The sequence below is a fragment of the Adelges cooleyi genome, unplaced genomic scaffold (genome assembly GCF_023614345.1).
Source record: "Adelges cooleyi isolate 19-005CV unplaced genomic scaffold, UGA_ACOO_1.1 ACOO_flye_CR_arks_rails_tigmint_CR_PRNA_23, whole genome shotgun sequence".
Lineage (NCBI taxonomy): Eukaryota > Metazoa > Arthropoda > Insecta > Hemiptera > Adelgidae > Adelges > Adelges cooleyi.
Genome location: NW_026095893.1, coordinates 16,776,697 through 16,801,512, shown reverse-complemented (window position 1 = coordinate 16,801,512; position 24,816 = coordinate 16,776,697). Strand labels below are relative to the sequence as shown.

General features: G+C 33.2%; 2 protein-coding genes across 3 annotated transcripts in view; one reads left to right on the top strand and one right to left on the bottom strand.

The window, feature by feature from the left end:
* LOC126836037 (lysine-specific histone demethylase 1A) overlaps positions 1-10,933 on the top strand; it is a 414,770-nt gene extending 403,837 nt beyond the window's left edge. For both annotated transcript variants that reach the window (XM_050568998.1, XM_050568999.1), the window contains exons 13-16: positions 5,211-5,363; positions 5,838-6,235; positions 8,080-8,257; positions 10,066-10,933. In XM_050568998.1, coding sequence (XP_050424955.1) covers positions 5,211-5,363; positions 5,838-6,235; positions 8,080-8,257; positions 10,066-10,196 — 860 coding nt within the window. In that variant the 3' untranslated portion in view covers positions 10,197-10,933. The remainder of the gene's footprint in view (positions 1-5,210; positions 5,364-5,837; positions 6,236-8,079; positions 8,258-10,065) is intronic.
* A 12,717-nt stretch (positions 10,934-23,650) lies between these two features.
* On the bottom strand, positions 23,651-24,400 carry LOC126835953 (uncharacterized; the record flags this gene model as incomplete). The annotated part of the gene is made up of 1 exon (XM_050568855.1): positions 23,651-24,400. A coding segment is annotated over one exon (750 nt), but the record flags the coding sequence as incomplete, so codon positions are not given.
* Between the last annotated feature and the right edge of the window lie 416 nt (positions 24,401-24,816).

Here is a 24,816-nt window from a genome sequence, read left to right as displayed (position 1 = left end):
TAAATTAGACCGATTTTTTTTTTTCATGTTACCCGACATTAAGTAGTAATCCGGTCCCATTAGCGTAAATTTAGGTGGTATTTTGAATAATAATATTTACAAGGAAAGAAAAAAAAAACCGAACCCGGACAATATCACCGGTGCGTTGTACCACGCACCCACATTACCTACACCCACACGGTTTAACATGGACCACCAAAAAAAAAAATTTTAAAACCGTATTTACCGTTCGACAGCCCGTTAGGTTGTTAGGTTATTTCCTCGCAAACTCCACGATCGTAATGCGATAACGACGCCATATTAAAATCTTAGTAAGTCGGGTTTGACGACACACTATGTTATTGTGTTGCACCTTGAGCACGTCCGGGATTGACCGGAAGACACAACGAATGTGTGTATGTGATTTAATCCGTTGCCGTTGGCAGTTTGCTGGATCGTAATAGAGATATGGTAATTATTGTAATAGTATTATTACGTTTGTTTATTGAGTTTCAACACAAAATGTGGTTCAGACGGTGCTGTGGCTTTTCCGTGTAAAGTTATGTAACGTAGAATCCCCCCCCCCCCAAGTTCTGTCGTGTCTATGTCTATGACTTTTGGACTTTGGTAAGCTGATAAAGGGCACACGTGACTCTGCGATAATAACACTATAATACTTGGGTTTAACCGACCAGTCGTGCCGGCGAAAGCTGGTGTTTGTAGTCGGTGTATATATATATATATATATATATATATATATATATATATATATATATATATATATATATACATACAGAAATCTCTCACAGAATTTAGAGCCAAGTCTCTAAGTAAGCCGAAGTGAAGCTGTAACAATTTTAGGGATGCTTTTGTGAAACAATTTACAATTAGGATTAAAAAAGTCCCATCCCTAGTGTGAATTTCTCTATTCCTACCTGTAGTATTAATGAAAACTTAACCTTAAACTCACACCCCGATAACAAGTATTCGCAGTGCTCAGACCTATTTATTTTCAAGCTATTTTCTTTCAATTATCTCCCATCTTAAAATTACCATCCGAAAACATTATTAAACATTATTCAATTTATGGGCCAAAGACATTGGACGCGATATTCTGTATTGTTTTACACAACGGTGCCTTGTAGACATTTCGGCGAGAGGAGACGATTTCTAGCTGTAATTCGCGGTAATTTCTTAACTAATTTATCCAACTAACATCTCGCGCGTGTACTTAGCACGGTTCGTATAAAATACAATTTAGTAGGGTTCGCCTTCTGTTGTTGTGTTGGCGATTCGCGTTTATTGCGTTGTCGTACGTACCTGTACCGTTAGCTCGAATTCCCATTTGCGGTCCAACGTTTTCGCGGTGTACGGACAATGGCAATAAAAACGGGGGATATTGTTGTGGCGAAAATTAAAATAAGAGTTTCCGTCCGGTTAATGAACGTTAATAGACACGACAATAATAATAAAACACATTTTGTCCGGGTATAAAACCGTCTGGACCGCGTAAAACCCTGGAATTTCCGCGGAGAAACCGAATAATAGCGTTAGGAATATATATATATATATATAATATATATATATTGTAATAACCGTCTTTACAGCAATCTTAGTCGTTACTAAGTCCCGGAGAGTTCGAAATACATTTTCCGCCCATTGCCATTCGGGTAATTCAATTGTGTATACTTTCAAAGGCTACCCATTAAATAAGTTTTCCCAAACTTTCCGCGCAAAGCACAAATTATACTCGAATGGCTTTTAAATTATTTACATTTAAAATTAGTGTAAAATAATATAACTGTTGTCGTATTCGTGGCAGGAATATATTTACAAATCATTTGTATATTGGCGGTTGGATTATTGCTCATAACAATAGTGTTTTAGGTCTGTAACGTTGCAATAGCCGCAGTAAAGTATATTTCACAAAACCATTAGGTTCCTCCGATGAAACCTGCCTAAGTCATATTTTTCAACCGATGTACGCACATTCGATAAAGAAAATGAATAGAAATAAATGTAGCACTAATTTTAAGTTTTAAAGTTTTTACAATGCCAAGCCTCACTGATTTCAGCCAACGTAGTCGAGGTTAGAGTATGAACGGCAGCCAAGATAATAATGCTCCAAAGTGAACGGTCTCTGTAAACATGTATTTTCGTTGACTTTAGGCAAACTTACCATACAAAAAGTTGATAGCAATAATTAAGATCAACGTTTGGGAATTTTAAATCGAACACCGACTGCAATATCTCCACATTTCGAAGTCAGGACAAGGCTAAGCAAGGAGATAAATTGACTCTCGTATTAATTAACTTGGCATTAGTCGTACAACGGGTGATCCATGCAGTGGAATTGAATAGGGAAATGGCAATACTTGCTTATGCGTATGACAATTTTGTAATTGGTAGTACAGAAATCGAATCGGTAATTAATACAGAGAGATCAATTGACTCAAACCGAACTCGCATAAAGCCTTAACGTTTGAATCCACGGAACGTCCAAAATGTCAAATGGGTTAGGCCACGGTTTAATCTATGAATCGAAGGAACAGCCAATCGGACATGCCTGGTGATAATTTCACGACCACTGTCTCTTCCACCGGTGGTCTTCTCCTCAACTACGTTTCAAGAATGATTCGAGTATGTACGCACCAAAAAAACACTTGTGCTTAGGGACTGTTGCAATAAACAAAGCAATAACAAGCTCGAACGATGCCGTTGGTTACGAACCATTTATTTGGAAACGCGCATGAAAAACAACGTGTTCGCATCGTAAAACACATACCATCGACTAGATTGCTTTGAAATCCAATATCACCCATCATATATACACGCGTTTAATGCGCTTTATTATTATAGTGTTCCGTCAGAGTCGAATCCCGTACGGTCTGTCTGCCCTTCGGATACCGAAGAAAAACATTAAACCTGTGTGTGTGTGTGTTTGGAAATTTGACTAGGGAAATCAACTGGCATCCCGTCGGAATGGGCTATTAAAAATCCGAAACGACATTTATTTGTTTCCAACTACGAATTTTACTATTGTCAAAACACAATGTCGATGCGGAAACTTAATGTGACTCGTAACGATTCCCTCGATCACGGCCATTGTAGTTTGCACAATGTAATTTGAAAGTGATTCATCGTACTAGCCGATTCCCCAGTGGCCAATACTAACATTCCTCTACACGTTTGCATTTAAGCACCTTGACCAGGACGATTGATTCGATTACAATGTAAAAAGTTCTGGAGAAAAAAATTGCAATTCTTTTACTCGCTTTTCGTAGGCCTACAGCAGTAAAAAGACAGACAAACTATCTTTAATCATTTTCGTCAGAAAGGTCATAAAGTTTTTTCCTATATTCTTCTTTTTTAATCCAGTATTTGATGCTAATGGTATTCGTTGTGATTGAACTCTCAGTATTACCAGATGCCAGATGAAAGATACAATGTATACAACTGGAATAGGACCAGCAGTGATGTATGGAAGTAATTAGTCTTGTTGTGACTGTGTAGGCATAAGGATGTTGGATATAAAATTTAACACAGCAGCCAATTTCCGTCACCGTCAGCGAATTTAAATTGCATTATACCTACTAAACACCAAGTCTCTCGCCGTTACTGGCCAATAGTTTGCGTTTACTAGAAGCGCTGCTAGTTGTTGACACTTACAAAACAGTGTAAACCGCCTCACAGGCGCACTTGTAAAGACATAACCAAAGGGCGATGTAGTATTTCAGTACCTAGAATAGACAAAATAGTATTACACCGCTTTGTCGTTGTAATAAACTCTAGCTGTAAAGAAAAGTCCAAAGTTTCCAAAACACCCGTAAGACTGCAATCAAAGGTAACACGTGGTAGTGTTTCCAAGAGGCAGTTACGCCGAGACTTTATGGCGGTCTCTCGAGGGAACTATTTTACGGTACCGTACACCGTGTGTAGGCAAGTCGATGAAGGGAAACACCGGAAAAATAATCCAACAATATGTATTTTACTAATTTTTATTTTAGCTTACTCTTGTACTCGAGCCCAATACAGTAACTTTTATAAAATGATAATTGTTTTTATTAAAAAAAGGTTCAATCTAAATCAATATTCGTCAACACATTTTTATTGCTGGAAATAAAAATACTTAGATTGTATTTTTTTTAGTAAGTTATAAGTAATGGCTAACAGACACCGGTGATATGAGCCACATTGATGTCAAAAATGTATACAACGTCCTTGTAATATATTATAAATATTTGCGTTTTATCTACAAAGATAAAAAGGGAATACAAAAAAAAAATCAATATAACGTCAGCGACCTTTGCTGCGGGGATTATTTTAAATTAAATTTCAAATACTTCTAACTCGAGACTTCGCCCTAGCCTCTCTGTGTTTGACACGTCAAAAGTTTTTTTTTTAATCTGTTCAGCTTGTACATAATAAAACGTCATTGTGGACAATGGCAGATTCCAAAGCGACCGACGACAGCTTATAATTCAGCAATATTTCGTTCAATGTCTCACCAAAATTATTAATAACTTCCGGTTTCTTAAGTCACCAATGTATTTTGTCGAGTAATATTTTGCAAAGCTGACAACATTTTTAAGTAGAAATAATCACAAAAAAAAGTGTCTGTTTCCACAACATTTTTTTTTTTTAGGTAACTTCTTGAAATGTTTGAAACACTTACATATTGCTACAAAAATACTGTGTTATTAGTATAATTAAAGGAATATGGGACATTGTATTTTCATTCACAGCGATTTATCTGTACCATCTGAGTAGGATACATAAGTTGTATAGGCATAATCTAATGGAATTGTAAAACAAAAATGTAGACAGACGTTTAATCGATATGTCTAACAGAATGAAACAAATTGAATTTGTCTTTTTATTCTTTTTACTCGCCGCAGAATAAATCTATTGCCGCAACGATGTTCGGCAGTGATAAAATTAAATAGATTTTATAAGGTTTTTTGGGTAGACCAAAAAATGGGTTATGTTTGAAAGAACAAATAGGAGTAAGGGATATATTCGAGGGATCATCTGCACGAGACAAGCGCCTCGTATATTAGTATGCCTGAAATGTAATAAATGTATGCGCTCAAACGCTGAGCATGTATTCCAAAGAGAAATTTTTAGATATATTTTTCAAACACAAACTTGATAAATTATATAGACAGCTGTTATGTATTATTATTAAATAAAATTATTATTTAGTTTTATTGGGATTTTGTTGCTTTTAGTGCGAAACGGATACTCTTGCGTGCCTGTCGCCCTTGCTGAAGGATTGGACATCAAACTGAACACTGCAGTGAAGCAAATTACTTACGGTCTCAACGGCGTCGAAGTATCAACGTACAATCCACGTTCCAACGCCAGCGGGCAGACATACAAAGGTACGGTTAAATCTCTTCCAGTGAAATATTACCTTTTAAAGAAGTATCAGTTATAGAGAGTATATTATTTTATTAAAACCATGGGTCTGTTTCTGTCTTTCAAAAATGTTTGGCTGTAGAAATTGTCACTAGAAATGCATGTTTTACTTAATTCTGAGTTAGTTAGTCTAACATTTAAGATGTTTTATTTGTGATTTATTCGAATAATATTATTAGTAGTTTCCTAAAAAACGGTATTTTGAATTTTTTTTAATAAAAAAATTATTCTAATAAAATATTATTATTTTTTTTATTCAATCAATAGGTTATTCGATTTGTTTTGATTGTTATTTATTATTTAATTATATTTTTGCCAACCGACTAGATTATTCAAACAGATCATCAAATATTTAACTTTACTGTTTTGGTCTATCTTAACGTGTCGTCGTACAAACTAGTGGTGATACACTATGCTAATGCCTTTTCTGTTTGCAGGTGACATTGTGCTTTGCACATTACCTTTGGGTGTCTTGAAGCAATCGACTAATCCGAAAACGCAAAATTTGCCCAACACCGTGCAGTTTTCTCCGGCGTTGCCCGAATGGAAGGTGGCGGCAATCCAACGTCTTGGCTTTGGCAACTTGAACAAAGTGGTGTTGTGTTTTGATCGGATTTTCTGGGACCCTAACGGCAACCTGTTCGGACACATTGGCACCACCACGTCCAGCCGAGGAGAATTGTTCCTGTTTTGGAATCTGTATCGTGCTCCCGTTCTGTTGGCTTTGGTCGCCGGCGATGCTGCCAACGTTCTGGAAGAGGTATCCGACGACATTATCACGGCCAGGTGCATGCTAGTGCTAAGAGGAATATTCGGCACTGCCAATGTGCCAGATGTAAGTAGAAATATCTTATTGTTAATATTCGAAAAACCTTAAGACAGATCCTATGGCGGAGGAGAATTTAGGATCTTTCAAAATGCATAATAGTAATTAGTATTAGACCACTAAAGGATGATAAAAATGCGTTAAAAAAAACAACGACGTTAACCATCACTTGCACAATCAGAGGAGAATAGATTAAAAGGATTACAATTGTGTAGTATGTCGCTTATAACCATATTTTGGCTATGCGCAGGCCGGTGGTAAAATAATTCAAATACATTTTAAAGAATTAACTGAATGACAATAGTGAAATTAAAGTAATACAATAAATAATAGCCGTACTTGCCGTACTGTGTGGAATTTGTGTAGATTGCACTTTGTTGTATTGGCCGTTGAACGTTTGTATTATTTTGGTTTACATAAATTAAATTAACTGTTTCTCGATAACATTATGTGTACCTATGCTTATGCAAATCATTGTATTATAATAATGTGTTTATGTTTTCTTGAAATATTTTATTGAGATGGCTGTACAAATTAAAAATATATATCCTAAAAAACATATATTTTATATAACATAATATACTATTATATTAACATTTTTTACCTTGTCATAAATCAAGTTGTAAAAGGGAAAATCTCTATTATTTTTTTTATTACTGCTGTGTATTTCTAATGTTCTTCAACTATCTTCATGGAAAATCTAACGTCGACAGTAAACTTGTACACAACTTGATAGAAACCTCGAATCGGGAAATCTTCAACATTTTTAATAGTTTAAACTATAGTTAAATGTTATAGCACGGCTCTAATATAATATTTTTGATGCTGTAAAATGTCCATAAAAAATCTCGTTCAACCCGTTTGTCATGTTTCGGCTTGTGGTTAAATTAAATGTTCAGATGCCAATTTTATCTCATAATGTGTGTCGTATTAAGGCGTTTGTTTTTCCATACGGCTAATTGAATGTCTTTATGATCCTTTTAAATGATTATGAAAAAATATTCTAGCGATAACGTGTTACAATTATTAGTTTTATATATAAACAATTTATAAAAATCGTATTAAAAATTATCATAATAAAGCTGTGAACTTTTCCTTAAATATTTCCAGCAAACTTTGTAAACATTTTTGAAACATAACGAATTTCTGACCCACACGCTGTTATATATTAGGTTTTAAATATTTCAGTAATTTTTTCCAATATTGTTATTAGATCATAATTTGGAAGGTAACCAAATATTAACACTACATAAAATATATTATTTCTATAAAATTTTATAAATTTGAATGTTATACATGCTTTTTTAATCTTTTAAAATAATAAATGTTATATTTGTAATATTTTCTACTATATACTTAAAAAAAAAAAAAATAGTTTATTACTACAATTTGGAAAGTATTGTATAAGGATTTCAAAAAATCTATTTTTCAAATGTTAAAAGACATATTTACAAATAATATTGTTCTAAAATGTTTCTTAATAATTTTTGAATATTTAAAAAATATTACTAACGACATGGTATTTAGGTATTATACAAATATTTCCTATTTTCTATTATTTATTTTCTACTTAAATTTTTATTTTTACGATAACATTTCTTGTATAATTTAATAATATTTAACTTTTATTTAAATTTAAATTTTATTTGGTATTAATTTTTAAACATTTTAATGTTCTGCCAAAACATGGTTTTAAAATATTAATACAAATTTTTGACGGCATTTCGAAAACATCTATATTTGTTTGCTAAGATACTGATGTGGCCCGATTAAGTTGTTTTGGGGTTTGGTTTTTTTTTTTTTTTTTGGACGTCCAACATGAGTATAATTTTTTGTTTGTCTTTTGTTTTCAGCCAAAGGAGACGGTGGTGACACGTTGGAGAGCCGATCCTTGGGCTCGAGGATCTTATTCTTTTGTGGCCGTGGGAGCTTCGGGTTCGGACTACGATTTGCTAGCAGCTCCTGTGTCGCCAGACGGATCGTCGGACGGCGGGACTAAACCGAATGGAACCAAACGCCTCTTTTTCGCCGGTAAGAACACACACACATACTGTCCTAAGACCGGGTGTCACCGGGTTGCTGGTTATCCCATATCATAGTCGGGTGTTAAAAATAGTCCACTTACGGTCACCGTTTCCATCGAATACGATGCTACTCACAAAGTACAATATTAAAAAAAAAGAGAGATACGGCGCAGTGCTCTCATAGCGTTATGTAAATCACATTTCATTTGTCTTTACTGGGACACACTATTTTCTTGTGTGTATTGTTGAACTCGGTTACCCGTTCGCTTAGGGCACGCCGAACTTGCATGACTTCGTTATGGTAATTTTTTAAAGATTATTATACACTATACTGTAGGGGCAGTTGACGCGCTAACCGATTACTCTTGTGCTGCTGTTGTAACACAGTCGTCAAGCCGATTTATGGCCGCCTTGTCATAGTGTGATCATCGCCACGTCGAAAGAGTTCATATTGTACTTTTTTAGGGAGAAATTAATTTCCACGTCGTCGCAGACACAAAAAGAAATACCAGACGCGACTCATCCCCTGCTTTTCCCCCTTTTGACGGTTTCCCTAAAATTAATAGAGTCGTTTCGAACGTGTACATTATATTATTATTACCTGTGAAGGGTTGGAATGTTCATGCGTTATTCAGGTCTTAATTCTTCACACAGTCAGATATTATTATGCGACAAAACAATTCCGTCGGGTCATTTCCAAAAAAAAAAACTCAAACAAAAAGTGAAACATTCATAAAACGGTTCGAGAGGTTTGGAAAATATCTTGAAAACAAATTTGGTTAGGGAATCAGTTTTTTTTCAGAAAATGTGTTAATAAAACCTTTTTGTTATTTATTGTTGCACTTGAATTCTAAAAATTATTACGTTGTATACTTTTAAAAAAAAACTATCCATACAATAATATTTAATATTGGCTAAATGATTTTTGGAATTTATTGGAAAATTGTATTTATAACATTTATTCAAGTGTTTAAAAAGATGCATCATTTTAAAATTTGAATTATTGAGAAAATGTATTTAATTTGTTATGCTTTCACAATAACTATTTCATTATCTGCTAAAATATGTTCCGCTTAAATTATTCGTACGGTAAAAAAATATTAAATCAGAAATCATTTCGACAATATTGACAAATATTACCGACATAATATGTTTTTACTTAATATTACTTAAACATTTTAGTAATATATATGTTAATATGTCGTTCTGTGAATAATTCAACTATTTTTTAAATTATAATATTTTATAAGTGACAATATTTCTTAATATTATAAAAATATAATTTTAGTATAATATATATATTATAATATCTGCAAGGGCGTATTTTGGCGAAACCCAAACAGTTAAATTCAAATAATATTATTTTAAGATATTTAACTAATTATAATATATTAAATAGAAAAGTATAATATTTTATAATAGCGATTTAAAAACATACCTAAGTGTTTCGATTGTTTCTTAATTTATAATATATTATAAACCCAATGATTGGATACCTAGAAAAAACTTAAGCAACCCTTGTGGTTAGTAAATAAAAACAAATGTCATTATTTTATTTAAATTATTACAATTGAAATATTATTTTGACAACATACAAATATTACAAATTGTACATTAATAATATTTTTCACCAAACGCTTAAAAAACAGTTATATTTCTATATTTTCTTTGGTTGTGTAAGTAACATTATCAGTTACATCTATCAATTGGATGAATTTATATTTTGTTCAATAATTACATGATATTTTCTTGGGAAAATTTTGCTGGTCAGATTTTTTTTTAAACCCAAAATCTTTTTCTAATTTCTTGTTACAGGTGAACACACTATCCGCAATTATCCGGCTACGGTTCATGGGGCTTTTCTCAGTGGACTCCGCGAGGGCGGTAAGATATGCGATCAGTTGTTGGGTTGCCCATACGCGGTGCCCACAACTGGCCAGCAGTAAAACAGTATTTCATAACGTCAATCATAATACGCCTTACACATAATATACTTTTTTTTTGATCATTTATTTTTAAACGATAATTATTTTGTTAGTATTAATTTTGGCGTTTTCATAATTTTTTAAAACGTCAAACATTCGGTTTTTGGCCAATTTTAAAAATAATAACTATTTTTTTTAATTTTTTTTGTATTCCAATGTTCCAACCCGTTTTTAAAGGGTATTTTAGAGATTAAGTTTAAAATTGAAGTTTTTACTCCAAAATCAAGTCCGTATTTATCTGTCCGCGTTTTATCGAAATCGATTACTTACTTAATTACTTGAAAGGATTTTACATGACAATCCAACGAAACCGCATTTTACAAAAAAGTCGACCTTTTATATTTTTTTCTCAAAACATTAACTCGAGTCAACCGTCGATGGTATTCTTTTGACATAACACAGTTTTTTTAAATAAAAAATATTTACATAATTTTGGAGTAAGATTTCGGAAAAAATAATTTTTAGCTATAACTAAGTGTAACGAGTGATGACATAATGCGAACTAACGTTCATTTTATAATTTTATTTGTATTTTTTGATTATTAATGATTAATTTTTTTAGTGTACTCGACGTATTGATTTTATTTTTCATTTTTTGATGTTTCATTTTTAGTGTACTTGGCGTATTGATTTATTCGTATTTTTTTCATTAATATTTTTTAATTACATTTTTTACTAGATTGTGGTATTCGATTTTTTTGTCATATTCGACTATTGTGTCTTTTTTTTTTTGTTTCGATTAAATAAAGTAATTATGCATTTAAAATTGTTCTTGTTTGCCTTTGTGTATGGACAAAATCTGAAAATAACAGTGTAATATAAACGTTACCCAATATAATATTATGTATGTACATATTACAATCTGCAGTCAGAGCGCCCTATCGATTTTCGACGGCCATCGACCGAGTAAGTAATCCGAAGGGACAGATGGCGTTGCACGTTGATTAAAAAAAACCAAAATTGTTCAAGACAATGGCAAGACGTTGTGGTGCAAACAAAAACCGAATTGAACGATATTTAACGTTAATTCTGTTTTTAATACAATAATAATATGTACCTACTTGTGTGGACGGTATTGTCGATGGACCACATGAGCCCCAAGGTATATCTTTGAAACGGGTATGAGTTATCCGTTCGGTCATCGCTATCGACGCACGGCAATAGTGTGTACACAAGATGTAATTTTTTTTTTCTTATAGTATTCCACCCGAGAAGACGTTTAAGTGTCTCGAACGTGTGTGTGTGTGTGTGTGTCAGTCGCACATAGTTATGCGGTCGGTTTTTTAATCTGCACGGTTCATCGACAAGTCGGGTTTTATTGGCCTCGTGTATGACAAGTTGCTCGTTGTATGACATCCCGATCACGACCCCGGCGTGCAACAACCGCCTCTAAGTTATAAAATAATAATAAAAAATAATAATCGTAACAAGCCCCACCGAGTACGTCACGAGTCAGCTGTCTCCACGTTTCCCGTTCCCATCGCTTTGTATACCTGTATATTAAAACCATCTACCTGCAAGTATTCCTCCACCTGAAGGCCTGCAAGTTTTCAACCCTTCAACGGTTTCACCCTGGCACCGAGGGGATCGTCTGAATTTTGGCTCACTTAAAATGCCAAAACAAAAAAAAAGTACACTTTAGGCTGTCATGAACCACCAATCGACAGTCCGTTATTATTTACCCTAAAGGCTTAGAAGATACTTCCATACAAAAACATATTCGGTTAAATTTAATTGTATAGTTATACAATATTATATGGTATTGCGTTTATTGTTAACTATTCAAATACCGGATGATTCATTTAACCCACTACACCGGTTGTCTTTTCAAATAATAAAATTGACATTTTATAGTTTTTCTTTTTGAAAAAAAAATTGTGTCTGCTATAAATATAATTTGTCTTTATTACAATATTATACAATATTTTTACTTTCATATTTTTTTTTTTAGTATTTTCTAAAGCTCTATCAACTTTTCAATTTTAAATGGTAACGTATATATTTTAATAGCTTTTTAAATTAATTACAAATATAAACCCAGCAACACTTCACCTCTCATCCTTAGTTCTAAACTATAATAACTTTGAGAATAATTATTCAAAAGTGATTATCGACCAGTCAAAAATTATTCTTATTTAAAATTTCAATTAAATATATAAATTAATTATATATATATATATATATATATATATATATATATTATGTTACAATTTAAGTTTTAAAAGTCGATTAAGCTCTAAAAAGTTATGAACAATTTAAATATTATCCAATAACATGAATAAAAATGTTTTCAAGAAGAAACATCAGAAAATTGCAATTAATTTAAGAGTAAACTAGTGTAGGGTGTTTAAAGAATCACCCGGTAATTGTTATTGGCCAAAAAACAAAGACGAGTCACCTCTACTTGAATGATTCTATGACCTATATTATTGGAATAAAAAGTTATCTATAAAGTTAGATAATCATTAAGTTAATTGTTGTACATTCTAATGATAAATCACAAATATTAATCTAATGAAAAAGTAATAAACTAAACTAAAAACAATATTATTATAAGAATTCTATTCGAATAATCAATTTTTTTTCCAATCGTGTAATACTTTATTCATAATATAATGTCTCCTATATTTACGGTTATTGGAATATTCCTAACTTTTATAAATTAAACAATCTAGTTTTGAGGACAAAGGGTTCAAAATGTTTTTTTTTTAATTTAACCAAGTGTTTATTCATTTTCCGACAGGTCGCTCTAAAAGTTTTTAAAATCTCGATAAAACTATTTTACATACTTTTTGGCCAGTGATTCAATGGATTTTGAAAAGTCACAAAACAATATTTTTACTCAAGCGTTAATAGAAATTCTTATTAAAAATTTGAGAAAATGTATAATATTTGATAAATATGTTTTAATCGATTTGAGCAATATAAAATAATTAAAAAATAAGTAAGTGATTCGATAAGATGAGATCAACTTCATCGCTGAATGTCGAAGAAATTATTCAAAAACTCTTAATGTATTTATTGGAACTAAATTTAATAAACTAATAATGTTTCAGTGTTTTTTTATTACAATTTGTCCTCGATATCTTTTTACATGGTTTTGTAGATTGTCCTTCCATTTAACGTTGTTTACATTTGTATCAATAATATACATACTGTTTACGCTTTAATACATACCTAAGACTTCATTCTTAATTCTATCTTAGCTAGTCTCTCCACATATCCAACGAAACGTTTCAATTCAGCTTCTTCCATTTTCCCCTCATCTCTATATGTGTATATTTTTCATTAACAATTGTTTAAAACAAAATAATTTTAAATATTTTATAAACGTGACCTTTTTTTTTTTTAAGTGACACACTGACGCTGATCACGTTTTCTTTGGAATTCTGAAAAATAGAAATAATTTTACAAAGAAAAGAAAGTATTTTTTTTTTCTGGGCAAAACAAATGACGTACACCTGTTTGTCAGTCGTGAAGTCATTGCGACCGCTTACAAAAAAGGGTGAAATGAACGCGTACACCAAATTTAAACAAAAGTTAATTGTTTTATTTTTCTTTAGTCAGACGTCCGGCGTTACTTACTTCGTCTTGGCTAATTTTTAGTAAAAAAAAAAAATATATAAAAGCACCGGAACGATGGGAGATTGACACGACGGGAAGGGGGGGACTGTATAGTTGTACATAGGGAATAAGGTGAGCGAAAACTTTTATATTCTTCTGTCCAGATTCAAACAGACTCAAGTCGAACCGCATAAAAAATATGTGAGTGAATAAAGTCCCCAGGAGGATTGCCGAAAGCTTGAAATGTTTCTTCGAGTTTTTTTTTTACGATCCAGGGCTTACAAATCATTCAAAGCCTGTTTGCACACCGACTCTGGGGAAATACGTATAGGTGAGAGAGCTGCATACGTTTAATAAAGACTACACAATCTCTCGAACGGTTTACTTCATTTTCCGCATTGTAAAGTTATGCGTATATGTTGTCATGTATACATATATATATATATTTATATTTATACATTATGTACACAAGCTACAACATTTAGCTGATGTTTTGCTGTCACAATGTATTTTTCACGGCGCAATACCTTTTTTCCATAAGCTGTCGATCATAGGTCATTGTATATTTTTAAAGATATTTTATCAATATGCGTATACCCACGACGGAGGCAATGTATTTAGCTAATGCACATCGTGGTGTTCACTTGAGACGTCCAAACTATCATTATCGTTTGAATAACAAAAGCTTTATCCTTTAATAAAGACCAGAGCTGTAGAACAAACCATTCTGCCGCCGGTCTAGATCATAGATGATCATGGAACAAAAATAATAATTTATGAAACTCGCGTTATTAGTAAAAGGATACAATATAAATGATGGAGATGGATTTTTAACGCGTTAATTATCTTTTTCTACTTTCCGGTTTACACGAAGACATTTGAAAATAAGCCATTTAATTTGTTGGGTTTTTTAGCAGTAAGCCAAATTGCCAATAGCATAATTATTCCTTTCTTCTCAACTCACTGTGCTGATGGCCTAACGCGTAGACATCGAACAGTGAACAACTTTGAATATTTGGAAGATACTTTACCTATTGAACGAATTCAAAGGTCCAACCTCGCACACTGTCAACTGTGTTAATTTATGAAAAACTATAAATCTGACTTCAGAGGAAGGGAATGCGACAAGCGATTCCACCGCCAACACATCTGCCAGGGCTTGCCACCTATGTATATGCATCGTCTTCCTGCAGAAATATAAATGTACATACATACATACATACCTTTGTCCCGGTCTTGTACGGAGAGGTTATTATTAATACACTCGTATTCGGCTTGTGCGCATAATAATATGTAACGCACGCTGTTTCTCTTATTAGAATACAAATTAATGCGTTTCGCAATGAAATAGTTCAAAGAAACTTGCACGTACAACAGTTGGTAAAAGAAGCGCGCAAATGAATAAAAGCGAGGTTTTGTTCGCTGTACAATTAATAGGTACGTTGTAACGTCTTATAATACAATATTATGTCTGTACAGCGAGAATTCGTAAGCAGGTTTTTTTTTGTATAATATATTATTCTGCGTCGAAATTAAATACAACATAGAATATGCGCTCATGTTAACTCAATAGACTCAACATTAAAAAAAAATAATAATTGTTATTCATTAGATGTTTTGTACAAATAAAACTCGTTTCGGATGCACAAGAAAAAAAAATCTAAAATGTAATTTTCAGAAGTAATTATCACCTGAAAGTTATAAGCTTTTAAACTATGAAGACCATTCGTCAAATTTGTAACCACATCTGCATTCATTTTTTATTTATAATACTATTGTATATTAAGTTATAGGTATTGCTATTATTATACTGTTATGTACTAAATTATAAGTTATCGGCTGTACTATCTAAAGTGAATTGAAAATTTCTTTTTATCCTAGTATGTCTAGTAAAACGTTATTCTACCTGTGAGTTTTCCCTCGACGCTTAAAATAATATTTTGTATTTTTCTTTGTCAACAGGCAGGGTGTACAAAATGAATAATTTAGTATACCGTTTCTTAGTAATTGCAAACATCACAGCTATATCTTGTGTAGATCATAATGGGTTATCTACTATGTTTTATTGATAATAAATGGCTATAATTAAAAAAAAAAAGAAATACCGCTAACAATAATATCGTTTCAACGAAACAAAAGTAGGTTTTAATGAAGTACACGAATGGAATAAATATTTCAACGTAATATGAGTCTTATTTCATTTATATTATACATCATAAATACATCTTTTATACAACTACTTTTACTTATAAATGTGTACTTATTTGAAATAGGTATCGTGGAAATCATACTAGAAGTACTTTGTGACAGTTTTCATAGCTTTAGAATAAAAACCAGCTTCCTAATGAAATTAATATATATATATATAGAGAGAGAGAGAGAGAGAGAGCTCTATCCAATACCGATCTGCGCAATAGGCTATGTAGGGTACCTTAGTATACATATAGGGATATTTAAAGTTTTATGAACTAGTATTCACTTTTGTCTATGGAACAATTATTACTTAAGCTAAAACTGTTTTGTAAAAAATTTACGTTACACTAAAATATAATCGAACAAAGTTTTTCAAAGGAATGGTAAATATATTACATTCTTACCCCTTTATTGAAACAGGTATGATGTGATGAATAATTAATCATAACAATTTTTAATAACGTATCTATGCAAGAGCAATCATAGGATCAATTGTCAGGTTTTTTTTTTTTTGTAACTCAGCGTTTGTAAGAATTATTTAGAGTGTTTTTTTTTGGAATCACAAAATTGGCCGAATAATAGAAGGCTAAGCTATATTGCACGATCCAACCCGGACTAGTCAGAAAAACTCATGCTTTGTAAATTGTATACACTATGTACATTATAGTTGTAAACATTAAAGTTCGGATTTAAAAAGTAGGCGGACAAATAAGGTCTAATTATTAACCGATGTCTTCATACCCAGTCGAGATGTTTTTGCACTCAGCGAATCATCGTTTGGTTTGTGCTACAGTATCTATATATATATATGTATGTATCTATAGGACCATCACACACCTTGAAACGCTTGTGCGGCCTACACAATGAAATGACGGATTAGGTCTATACTTACAAAGGGTTGAACCCACAGTCGGATATAAAAGGTCGTTTTTCGTCGACTCATTACGCGAGAATGGCATTTTGGACGAACGTCTAAACCACAGGGACACGTCAGGTCACCTGTGTGTGTATTAATATATACCGTATAAATAATATATATATATATATATATATATATATATATATATATATTTATTTTTCTGAATAACAAACAAAAGCGATAACTAATGAGAGCTTAAAGCACACGGTACGGTATTATGTATAGTGCATGGAACGACGAGCAAGCAGCAGCAAGCGATCCGATGATTAAAAATGCCTCATTACACACAGTAATCTGAATAATAACTCGAATGGTTGCCTCGCGGCTAGATGTATGCAATTATTTTTTAATTGATTAAAATTTTTATTAATATTAGTAGTTTTGGTCATGGATGAAAGGGAAAATCTGTAATAACAAACATACAGCAAGAGTGAATTTTTAACTGCAACGCCAACTAAAAGTCATAGTGGGTTTCAAATCAGAAAAACACATTGTTTTACTAACTACACCACTTGGTGACTTACATACTTAAAATAACGTACATCATAAAAACCTACAAGTATAGTTTCCCTATATTTATTTCGGCTAATAATAAATAAATAAATGGAATTTGAATGTTTCGATTTTAAGTGGGTAAAAAACATGAACTATATAGTTGTCATTGACAATTTTTGGGAAATTTAATTTGACTGCAATTTATAGTTTTTGTAAATATGTAAACAATATAATATTATTGTACAGTATTCTTTTATATATATTTTTTTAAACCCTTTAAATTGATCTTTATAGTATTAATAATCAAATATTCAATTCAAAAAACTTAAACAATAATATGCTTTCCACCTTTTTGTTTAAAATAACTCATTGTACCAACCGTTGATGTAAGTGGTGTGTATATTTAAGGTTTAATATTATTATGTACAGTACATATACAGTAATATGTATATACTTATATTAGATCGAATTTGAATCTTTCAATTTTTTAAATGGGGGTATGAATTTTATCCGAAATTTTTTAGATTATTTTTTTTCCGTGTTCAAGTCTTTCCATTTGTTACTTTTTTTTCTGCAACTCTCATCACATATATTTGTGCTTCTTTGCTTCGTGTGTACCACTTAATAATATTGCACTGGCTTGGGGGTACAAAACACAATAAGGTAAAGCGTGAAAGGCGTGGGTGCGATAAGGAAGGATTGCGAGCGTTGCCGTGTGCGTTTTAATTAAACTCCGCCGATATTAACGATATGGCGATTAAACAACGAGTATTGTTATTATTGTCAAGAATTGCCAAACGCTAAGTATAAGCACATTAGCCGTTTCACAGTGGGCTGTAGTCTAACGCCTGGAGGTGAAATAGCAATTTGTAACAGTGCTTGCGATGGTAGCTACCTAGTCCGACTGTGCGCATTGTGTTATTACGGTGCAATTTTCTGTGGATATAATTTATATACAAATTGCACGGTTTGAAATGAGCAATAAAAAAATGTGGAACGACATAAGTATACACTGGCGTGCGTAAAATTTAACTAACTTGGCAAATCATCAATCACCATTAACGATCAGACATGCTTAAAAAATAAACCATAAAAAACGGGAGAAAAATTGAAAAATTAATTTTTCGCCAAACTGTGTCTGATGTATAAACATCTCGTTAGGAGGAACAAGATTCTCTTAACAGCCTAGCAAGGTACCGACATGTATAATGTAGCCTCGTACACGTACTAACACGGTACAGGTATATTAACGATACAAACATGGTTTTCCGTGTAATAACCGAATGATTGCAACAACATCAAACAACCCTGTGTAATAATGGCCTACTATTGTTTGTTATTATTAATGTAAAATGTAGTGAAATATGTACCTAAAAGTTTAAGAAAAAAAAATTCTCAAAACATTCATATTTTCAGAGAAAATGAGTGTCTTACGTTAGTTGGATCACCATGTATAAATACCGTTTGGTTTCAGTAGTAATTATGATAATATACCGTCTATCTCGTTGATCGTTGCGATTTCCTATAATTATATTACACACTAAGACAGTCGCTAAGCTGTATTAAAAGCAGAACTGATTAGTTTTCAGGCATGCGTTAAACCAGTTAAAGTATAACACAAATGCACCGTTGGAAAATCACAATTGTCAGTAGCTCTCCTATTGCAATTGATTTCTAATAATTTTTTTTTTTTGTTATAAAAGAGTTTATGTCCTATTTCTAAAGAAAGTAATGGGCCCGGCACATTTAACCGAAACTCGAACAATGCGGTGTCGTTTTCCACACTCAACGGCAGCTCAACCCGTCGACATTAATTTATTTTTATTGTTGTAATGCAACCCGTAAGTACGACATATTTTTTTGCCAAGCCGAAAGTCAATATTAACACGAGGGCACACGATGACAGCGGAAACGAGATTGAATAAATTGCATTTTTCCCAGTGACAGGATAAATAAAAGTTTTCTTTTTTTTCATTCCTGCAGACGCGATTGACATACATAAGCTTGTATATGTAGGTACGTCTCAAGTTATCCGAAAACTCATCGAAATTGAATTTCTTTTCTCTGTTTTTTTGTTTATCACCGAAATGTTATACATACACTCAACCGTTCTGTTCACATCCTATAACGTACATAATACAGCGTTGCACGATATTCTGTTCGGCGTTCGGCAAACAAAATACAAACTACGAGTACATCTTTTTTCAACGGACCGACTAAATTATTTTTCGCACATTTCATGTACCCGCTCTCTTCTTAACTTGTTGTTCCTTTTCGTAACTGCTTGTTGGCAAGTAAAAACTTGTAAAAGAAAAAAAAACCAACGACAAATGTTGTAAAAAACCAATAAAAACGAGGCGTCTAGTGCTTTATTGATAACCAGTTGAATGTTGTTAAAGTTTAAAATTTGTGCAGATAAAAATTACTCTACATTCCACTTTTCGTCCCGTGCTTAGATTATGAAACTTTTAAAACTGTTTAAAATTTATTATCGAGAGTGTCTCAACAAACCGTTGCCATTCGAAAAGCTCGAGTTCACAAGGCTTTAACCGAGTTGAACTTTTAACAGCCACCTAAAGAGGTATTGAAAAGAATCGTTTTTAAATGTCTTCTAAGATGTCTACTGGGTGGACCAATCACTATATAACGTGAATAAGTCTAAACGCTGTCTGATCGACAAACGAACATATTTTACTATAACATACGGTGTCTCTAAACGGAATACGAAAATATGTCGTTATACTTACATCGGTACACACACGGTTGAGTGTACACTGTCTAAGTGAAAATATAAACGAGTGTTGTGCAACGTCTTTACCTGGAAAAACAGCGTTAAGCTGTACGTGCTTGCCTTCTTGCTAGTGCAGCGACGGCCCCAATTTCCCAAAGATTTCTAGGAGAATTGTCCCAAAATTCTGGTGAATTCCATTCCGACCGACTTTCGTCAACCGTGTGGTGGCCTTTGCCGAGCAAACGACTTAACGGTATTTGTGTGAGTTTATGTACCATCATTATTGTGTTTGCTTTCGCCCACAGATTGGATGGTATATTATTATTTTTTTTTTTCGGTATCTGAGAATTCCGGATTTATTTTTACCCCGTCGTTTTCCAGAAACATGTGACACGCCGAGTAAAAACGTAAAGCATTCTTTTACATTACTTACTTACCGTAGTACTTGTTCGTGGTTAAGGAGTACGGCCAGTGTTGTTTGTACTGTGAAAATAACAGCAACAAGTGATAACGGGTACCGAAGGGGGTTAATCATTTCAAACATATTATATATTAGAGGATAATCTCGCTTTGTGCGTACTTGGTATTGGAGCGTTCAAGTTTTCTTTCCACTAGTCTCTCTATAACCTAATATATATTTTTCTTGGATACGCAATAACTGTAAAATATTATATCATATAAAAACTGCTCCGGGGAAAGTTCATGGAAATAACGAAAGAATCGGCTCTAAGGACAAGACATGTCTGGACCTTAACAATTGGCAGACCGAAGTATTGACTTTTCTAAGAACACACTATGACATCTAGGACCGCGAGCGATTAGAAATTGAGAATGAATAACACACGTTGAAATAGAAACCATCTTCTCGGTAGACGGAATAATATCGTTAAGACTTTGAGAGAGAAATTATTGTTCTCATTGCTTGAAACTGCCATCCGTTATGGTAACCTTTTGACCATTATAATTTTATGTTGACTTTTTGCATTTATTTAGCTCTCGTTAAAACGAACGAATGTTCAAACAATATTCTTTTGTTTGCGTTCATTAACATAAATGTTTATTTTACGAGTAAGTCTGAATCGCTATATTATTATAATTTTTGCGCCCGTTATACGGATGTATAGTCAACACATGTTACTTACCGACACAGCTATACTCGCTTGGTGTTTGGATACAAGTGAATATGCATAATATAATATTGTGTAAGTATTATTGTGAAAACAGAATCGTCCGGATTATTTACCTGATCTGAGTAAAAACAAGTCATTGACTAACGTTGAGTTTGATTTCCGAGCAAAACACAATTTGGTTGGGTGAAAAAAAAAACATTTAAATCGTTGCATAGCCTAAGGATACTGCCAGAAAAAAAAATAACTACCATAAAAGAGTCTACTGAACCATTGATTACATAATACAGTTTAAATTATGATTTTGCGAACAATTGCTTATACCCTTATTGCTTTTATAAAATTGCTTGTATAACTTACTAATCTGGGGTACAACGTCCGCTCAATTTACAAGGGAAATACTCTTAAAAAATATATAGTTATTAAACTATTATATTATAATTAAAACTGCTTGTTGTTAATTCCCCAAAATGCTCATTAAAAAATTATTTCTATCATCTACGACTTGTCTAAAAAGATACTATTTTTTTTAAATGAAAAGATAAATTATTTCAAACGGCTTTTGCTATAGGCAATATTAGTGCTTGTTGGTGTAGGAGACCACTATGTGTCTATCTGTTCGAAAACGGGCGTCTGAAACTGTGAAAGCAACACCAGGTAAATCCAGGTGAAATTGTTTTTGAATAATATTGTTTTACTTATCTTAAAATATTAGACTTAGCAGTAGTAGTGCAACCACGTTTTCTATTTGAAACGGTTAAGAACTTGTAATGTTATGCGTGTCTTTTTTTACTATAAACCGCAAACTATTCAACTACTTAACGGTTAATATTATTAACGTTATTAGAACTTTGTTATCTAAATACCTACAGAGAGGATATAATAATGTACGATAGCAATAATAAGCCTCTCTGAGCAAATCTTTTGTTAATAAACTTTACAAGCTTACATTTTAACCTTTACGCTAGGTATACACTCTGTGATAACATAAAGTTGTATAAATAAATACTGATGAACTACATCGTGTATACTTTCCACTCCGTTAACGGTCCAACAACATAAAATATGTATGCCTACATTTAAATAGAAACTATTCTAATTAAACGGATTTTCGTCTTATTGTAAAACATATTTTTAATCACTGTTGAATCTTTTTTTTTTAAAATATTATTTAGTGTGTTAGCAACTTAGATTAATAAATTTAATACAAGTTTTATCTTTAATCAAGCGATATTAGGTATTATAATAAATCATTTATTTCAGGAAATTAACTAAATTATCCGTTGTTGAATTTTGTAGCTTCATAACCATAATTGCCTCTTTTCTGCATAAAATCGTATATTTTTAAAATTGAAACCTTTTATTAAAACAATTATTGTTGATATTTGTAAAACAAAATTACCAACTGCAGAAGAAAAATATGAATGCTGATTTTAGAGATAAATTTTTTTCCTTTTTTCACTTGTCAATATTAATATTACAATCTAGTTGAAAAGAAATAATTTCACTTAGACACATTGTAAACTAAATATTGTTTGCTTCTATTAAACATTTTTTTTTTAAATAAACATGTTTTTGTTCATACTAATATTAGTAATTATGTATACAATGCATTGAAGTGCCGGGTCTAAGTCATCACGGCTTAATTTTTAATAATTTTGTAAACTATTCCACTTACATATTTTTTGAGTCAATTTCTGACTGCCGTTTTTTATTTTACTTATCACCAACTATAATTTCTATACAAAGTGATCAATCTAACAAAGACACTCATAATTATCTCGGTAAATAATTGCAATTTTGTAGTTATTTTTTAAATATTACTTGACAATATTATAAAATTATTAAATTTTAATGGATAGTGAAGAACTTTATCTACGGGTTAGCGTTTTTGTTTTTTTTTGATAACTTAAGCACAATAAAAATTATTCATTCGTGAAGATACATTTTTTTATTTGTTTTTAAAAATATATTCAGTATAGGTATCAAAAGTATTAAGACGCTACCCTACAGATAAAGTTCTTCTCCATACATTATGATAATTTGGTAATTCTATTATTTAAATACTGGCCCCACATACTTGTCCCACGCAAAGCATTTTTTGATGGAATAATCAATTAGTAATTTATCCTATAGAAATAACTGTGAGAAAAAAAATGGCAATCAATAAAGTAGCCTTGTTACTGTATTAATAAATGAACACTATAGTTCAAGCACTAAATTAAACGATCGCCCTGTAGTTGTGTATGGACAAGGGGAAAACGGAAGTGGGTTTTGTTTAGATAATTATATAGGTACTCGTGCGTTGCCGATAGAGTAACACGAGGGACGGTTACAAATTGAAATCGTTTATTTTAAAATATATGTTTTTTTTTAAATTTGGCGACTACGCGACCCGTTTGGGAACGGCCATCTGCACGGGCAACGTGTCGGCCGAAGACGGAGCGGGAACCGCGGACGACGTGGGCTCCACCACCGCGTATGATTCGGCCGCTCTTTGCTCGGACTGCTGCTGGCCTAGGTCGGTTTTGGCGGCGACCGATACGGGCACTCTGGGCAACTTGCCGGCGGTCACGTAGTCCTGTATGAAGTTGTAGCACATGGTGGACAGCATTTCCCCTTCGAAGATCAACGGCACCAGCCGGGTCATCTCGTCTTCGTCCTGCTGTTGGCCGAACAGAAGACCGCGGCGGTGTCGGTCGTAGAACCTCCGGCGCTGCAAAGGTCCGCCGCCGCCCGGCTGGGGCAGCACTCCGGCCGGCAGCTGCTGCTGCTGCTGGTACTCGAAGAACTGCGGGTAGCTCTTGCGGCGCAACACCATCAGCCACGGCAGCTTGGACGAGACGGCCACCAAAAGCACGGAGACGGGCACTTGGATTTGGGCGCTTTTGGCGAACTGCAACTGGGCCACCGTCTCGGGCGTGATCAACACGGCAAAGTATTCCGTGTCTTCTTCCGTGTCTTTGACGAACGAAGACGGCGACCCCGGCGCCCCGGACTGCGGTGGTTGTTGCTGCTGCTGCTGCTGTGCCTGTGGTCCCATGGCCGACCTCACTTCCTGGATGCCGCCGTTGGTGACGAACGCCTCGTATTCGCTCTTGTCCTTGTCCAGCTCTTTGATGATGAACACCGGCCCCTTGTAGTTGGCCACCTGGTTGTAAGGTCCTCCTTTCGACTGCGGTTGTATTCTGCTGCCAGCACTGCCGCCGTTCCCGGACAACCCTGAACGCAAGACAAACTATTTAGATAAACTCCGCGTCCAATAAGAGAAAAATCAATTGTGCAGCCGAGACTTAAATGTTGTGCATTCAAAGGCATTTTGTCACGGATTAAATGAAACCAGATAGTGCAGTCTACTTAAAAATGTAAACAAACTTTAATAATCTCAGATCGGTGTGGTAAAAACATTTTTTTTAAAAAATTATACTTTTGTTCTATGGTGTTGTCGAAGAAATCTGATCAAGCATCTGCAATGTTATCACTACTTGTTACTATTCTCTAGATTGTTAGGTAAACTCAACATGGACATAAATATAGGATGGAAGATGATGA